The sequence below is a fragment of the Myotis brandtii genome, unplaced genomic scaffold (assembly GCF_000412655.1).
Source record: "Myotis brandtii unplaced genomic scaffold, ASM41265v1 scaffold260, whole genome shotgun sequence".
In the NCBI taxonomy this organism is placed as follows: domain Eukaryota; kingdom Metazoa; phylum Chordata; class Mammalia; order Chiroptera; family Vespertilionidae; genus Myotis; species Myotis brandtii.
This window is the reverse complement of record NW_005359881.1, coordinates 169,302-174,708: the sequence shown is the minus strand read 5'-3', so window position 1 is coordinate 174,708 and position 5,407 is coordinate 169,302. Positions and strand designations below refer to the sequence as shown.

Here is a 5,407-nt window from a genome sequence, read left to right as displayed (position 1 = left end):
TTACGAGACTTAACAAAATTCATCACTGAGAACAAAGATTCACAAGCGTATGTGGATGAAACCAAAACACTGTTCGGATCTAGGAAGGCAGGGAGAGTTAAGGCAGAGGCATAGAAATTGCTCTTCCCCTCTCTCGTCAATCCATGTCTATGGTCTTTATAATAACTTGTTATGTAAAATTATTTATTTATCTAAGATGCACCTACATTGAATTTATCTGAAATATATAAAAATAGATATTAAAAAAATTATTTATTTATCTAAGATGCACCTACATTGAATTTATCTGAAATATAGAAAAGTCGATATTAAGAAAAAAATTGTAAATGGAAGATTATAAGAGAGGGTTTCGCCTGCCAGTAAAAGTTACTGGCGTGCCATATTTGGCACATGTGCCAGGGGTTGCCTACCCCTGGTCTAGGGGAAGGATCATTCAGGAGTCCTGAGGAAAAATAATAGTGGTTCTTTTATGGATGTGAGGTTGGGCGATGGAAGCCTTAGGAGATACGATGTGCTTTTGTGGGGCCCACGGACAAAACTTGGCCAAGGCCCTAATGCTGGGTGATACTATAACTGTGATTAGAAATTCAGGTATACCCTCCTCTTGCTTTTTGCTGCCTTGACTTAGACAATTTTTTCCCCCCAAATGAATCAGTATTTTAAATGAATTGAGCATAAATATTCTTGAATCATTTGCTGATGATTTGGAAGGAATTAGAGAATTAGAATCATTAAAAAATACATAGGTTGTCCCCAAAAAATGTATGCACACTTTGAATAATTATTAATTCCAATGGGTTAAATCTGAAAAGGAAGAAACATCCATTGAACTATCAGCTCTTAAAGTATGTATACATTTTGTGTACTTAAAGGGTTCCCTCAACTTTCCATCATCTTATAATTTTTTTCCAGTGGTAGCTACAGGGCCAGTACCCATGTTTCAGCGTCAGACAATCTGCAATCCAGCTTTATGAAAACTGTCTTGACTATGTACATATATACATGTCTCTGGGGATCTCTGCATGAGGTCTTTCACCTACAAGAGATTTAGGATCTACATGTTTTCAGTCTAGAGTACACAGACACACATTCGACATAGTCTTCATTTTTTTTTTACATATTTTTATTGATTTCAGAGAGGAAGGGGAAGAAAGAGATAGAAATATCAATAATGAGAGAGAACCGTCAATCAGCTGCCTCCTGCACACCCCACACTGGGGATGGAGCCTGCAACCTGGGCATATGCCCTGTCCGGGAATCGAACTGTGACCTCCTGGTTCATAGATCGACGCTCAACCACAGAGCCATACTGGCTGGGCTTGTCTTCATTCTGAAGGCACGTAAAGTTGACGTCATGTAAACAGGTAAATGACACAGCCACATTGCCAGTGCTTGGGGGGTGTACACTTACATGGAAGCTCTGGAAGTTCATCAATTACATAGGTGCTTTGTCTCTTCCAGGTGGCTTCTGAAGTATGTCTGCCAACAACAGTTCCTGCAAACCTATACTGACACCCTACTTAACCGGGCTCTATGGTGCAGTGCTCATTGGCGGGCTGGTGGGCGTCATCTCCATTTTGTTCCTCCTCGTGAAGATGAACACCCGGTCAGTGACCACCACAGCGGTCGTGAACCTGGTGGTGGTCCACAGTGTCTTCCTGCTGACTGTGCCTTTCCGCCTGACCTACCTCATCAAGCACAAGTGGACATTTGGGTTGCCCTTCTGCAAATTCGTGAGCGCCATGTTGCACATCCACATGTACCTCACATTCCTGTTCTACCTGGTGATCCTGGTCATCAGGTACCTCATCTTCTTCAAGCGCAAGGACAAGGTGGAGTTCTACAGGAAACTGCATGCGGTGGCTGCCAGCGCTGGCCTGTGGCTGCTGGTGATTGTCATTATGGTGCCCCTGATTGCTTCACAGTATGGAAGTCTTGACGTGTATGATACGGACAACTGTTTTAACTTCCACAAAGAGCTTGCTTGGGCGTACGTGCGAGTCATCAACTATTTGATCGTCGCCGTTGTCATAGCCATTGCGCTGATTCTCTTGGTCTTCCAGATCTTCATCATTATGTCGATGGTGCGGAAGCTGCGTCACTCCTTACTGTCCCACCAGGAGTTCTGGGCCCAGTTGAAAAACCTGTTCTTTATAGGAGTCATCATGGTTTGCTTCCTTCCCTACCAGTTGTTTAGGATCTATTACTTGTACACTGTGGCGCTCTCAAATGACTGCAACAACAATATTGCATATTATAATGAAATCTTCTTGAGTGTAACGGCGATTAGCTGCTTTGACTTGCTGCTCTTTGTTCTTGGGGGAAGCCATTGGTTTAAGCAACAGATAATTGACCTATGGAATTACGTCTTTTGCCATTAACCACACAATACAGTGTTCAGGTGTCCTTCCTTTACATCAGGAGTGAAAAAGAGTAGAGGGAGGTAGGAAGGATATTTTATTACTTCATTAAGACCATGCCTTGTGGCAGCCAAATGAAAGGACTTATTCATCCCGGTCCTTATTTAGTCCCTGCCATCTCTAAAGGACGCGCCCATGCTGAGACTCCTGGTGTTCAGTCCACCTGCAGTTGCAACACAGCGTTGTTTTTCAATGCACAGGGTCTCCTTGGCCCATCCAAGCATCCTGGGTGTAATGGTTTCTGAGTTTTTCGAGTTTATTTTAATTTCCTCAGTCTGAAACATGGTCTCTCCTTAAGCTTTGAACTGGACTCAGCCCTGTAGTTGGTTCTTTTCATTCCAGGGAAAACCTTAGGTAAATGAATTCTGGGTGTAAGTCAGCTCCAAAGCCCAAGCTCTGCTTTGTTAACAAGATAAGTTACCCCTTCAGCTCACACCCTGACAAAAGCAGATAAGGTGGGTGGGGGGGGAGGCCAGTAAGAAACTTTTCTGGATTATCATCACTTTGGTAGGAAGTCACTTATCTGGAAATCAAGAGAAACAGAACCCTTGGCCTTCTACTCTAATAAGATTATCCAGAGTTTTCCTTTGAAAGGTCAAGTTTAAGGACTTGGGTCAACTTCCTCAATACCTCCAAAAATAATTTCAGGAATTTACTTAATATATCTAAATAATAGTAAGAGCATAACTTAGATCAACATGCTGCTATGCATTAAAATGAGTTCCCAAGGGAAGTAATTTTTTCCCCTTTTCTGTTTTTGAATAATTTATAGAGGTCTTGGTCCACAGTTAATTTACATTTTCCTTGGAGACAGAAAGCTATGCTGAAATCTTTGAGTTCTCTTCAACCCTTAAAGTTATGGGTCTTTAAATGAATGAAAACAATATTCTTTAGAACTTTTGAGAAATATGTAGAAAAATCATCTAACTATGAGATGCTAAATTAAAACTACGTAAGCTTGTGAGTTTTCTTCCCTCCTGCCCATATTTCTACTATTTCCCTCAAACTTTCATAATCTTGAATCTTCCTAAGGAACAGATCCAGTTTCATATTTAATGCCCAGAAAACCTGAAGCAATTCACGGTAGGAATAGAAGAAATGAATAAATTAGGTCATTTTTCCCCCCAGCGAGATAAATGTCCAGGATTTGAAGATTTTTCTTAATTTGTTATTCTACCTAGATCCATAAATTTATCAGATGAATAAGAAATGCCCATGTGAGTTTCTTTGATCACTAAAATTACTGAGTCATAGAAATTAACTTTGAGGAAGAAAAAGGAGCAACATACTGCATATGCCTTGTTCCCAAATTATTTTCTGGTTTGTTTATGTTTTTTAATCCTCACCTGAGGATATTTTTTCATTGATTTTTAGAGAGAGAGTGGAAGAGAGAGGGAAAGACAGAAATATTGATGTGAACCCGAATTTTAGCTCGCAACTCAAAGCAAAAAAATCGGCCGAGAGACGGCTCGTATCTCAAAAAACTCGTTAGTCGGGACACTCGTAAATCAAGGCCCCACTGTATAGGAAAATCACCCCAAAGAACCAACTGAAGACCAGCTGGAGAAAAGTCTTATAGCCAAGGACTTGGAGAGGAGGACACACTGAAACTGGTAGGAGGTCCGGAGGTACCAGAGGGATGGCAGGGCACGCACAGGCAGCAGCTGAAGTTCTACAAGGATATCTCAGCTGTGCGAGGGTTCCCCTTGAGAAGTGTGGGGTCTAAACCCCAAGCCAGGCTCTCCAGGCAAGAGTGCCAGAACTCGGAAAGAAGCCTACAATAACATCTGGCTGGGAAAAGCAGGAGGTTTCTGTCCCCAGGGAGAGATGGCTAGAAATGCGGGCACCCTCTTAAAGGGCCAAGGCACAAAATTTCATTTGTAGTCACTCATCCTGGGATCAAGTGGAGGGAGGGCCGAGTGGACTAGAGCTGTGTGAGCAGAGTCTGGGGTTGGTGGCACTGGGAAGAGAGCTGAGAGGTCAGCCACCAGGATCCCTCCCTGTGCTGAGTCATTCCCCTGTGCTGCAGAAGCCATCTTTCTCAGGCAAAACATTCCCCTCCATGCAGCATCAGCCTGGGGGGAAGCAATAGCTCCAACAATTGGAAGCGCTCTCACACCACCCTGTGGACCTTCTTACACCATACATAAGAATAGCAAACTCAAAATGGATAAAAGACTTAAATGTTAGACTGGAAACCATAAAAATTTTAGAAGAAAACACAGAAGTAAAATCTCAGACATTCCACTGAATGGGAGAACATATTTGCTGATACATCTGATAAGGGGTTAATATCCAAAGTTTATAAAGAACTCATACAAATCAACACCAACAAACAAACAAACAAACAAAAAACACCAAAATCCAAACAATTCAAATAAAAAATGGGCAGAAGACATGAATAGACATTTCTTCAAAGAGGACATACAGATGGCCAACCGACATGAAAAAAATGGTCAACGTCACTAATCATTAGAGTGATGAAAATTTAACCCACAATGAGATATCACCTCACACCTGTCAGGATGGCTATTATTAATAAGTCAACAACAACAAATGTTGGTGACAACGTGGCGAAAAGGAAACCCTTGTGCACTGTTGGTGGGATTGCAAATTGGTATAGCCACTATGGAAAACAGTGTGAAGGTTCCTTAAAAAATTAAAGATAGAATTACCTTATAACTGAGCAATTTCACTTCTGGGAATATGTCCAAAGAAATCCAAAACACTAATTCAAAAAGATATATGCACCCCCTATATTCATTGCAGCGTATTTATAATAGCCAAGATTTGGAAGCAACCCAAGTGCCCATCAATAGATGACTAGATAAAGGAGCTGTGGACTATTTCTCAGCAATAAAAAGGAATGAAGTTTTACTATTTGCAACAACGTGGATGGAAGTAAAGGGTATGATCTTAAATGAAATAAGTCAGAGGAAGACAAATATGATGTCACTTATATGTGGAACTTAAAAAAATAAAACAAA

General features: G+C 41.3%; 1 protein-coding gene across 1 annotated transcript; it reads left to right on the top strand.

The window, feature by feature from the left end:
• The first annotated feature begins 1,344 nt into the window (after nt 1-1,344).
• GPR141 (G protein-coupled receptor 141) lies at nt 1,345-2,381 on the top strand. The gene has a single exon (XM_005868095.2). It carries the CDS (start codon nt 1,476-1,478, stop codon nt 2,379-2,381), a length of 906 nt encoding a protein of 301 aa, XP_005868157.1. The 5' UTR covers nt 1,345-1,475.
• Nucleotides 2,382-5,407: the final 3,026 nt, after the last annotated feature.

What these genes read in the sequence shown, in the direction of transcription:
- GPR141 (XM_005868095.2), top strand. Translation starts at nt 1,476, where the DNA reads ATGTCTGCCAACAACAGTTCCTGCAAACCTATACTGACACCCTACTTA.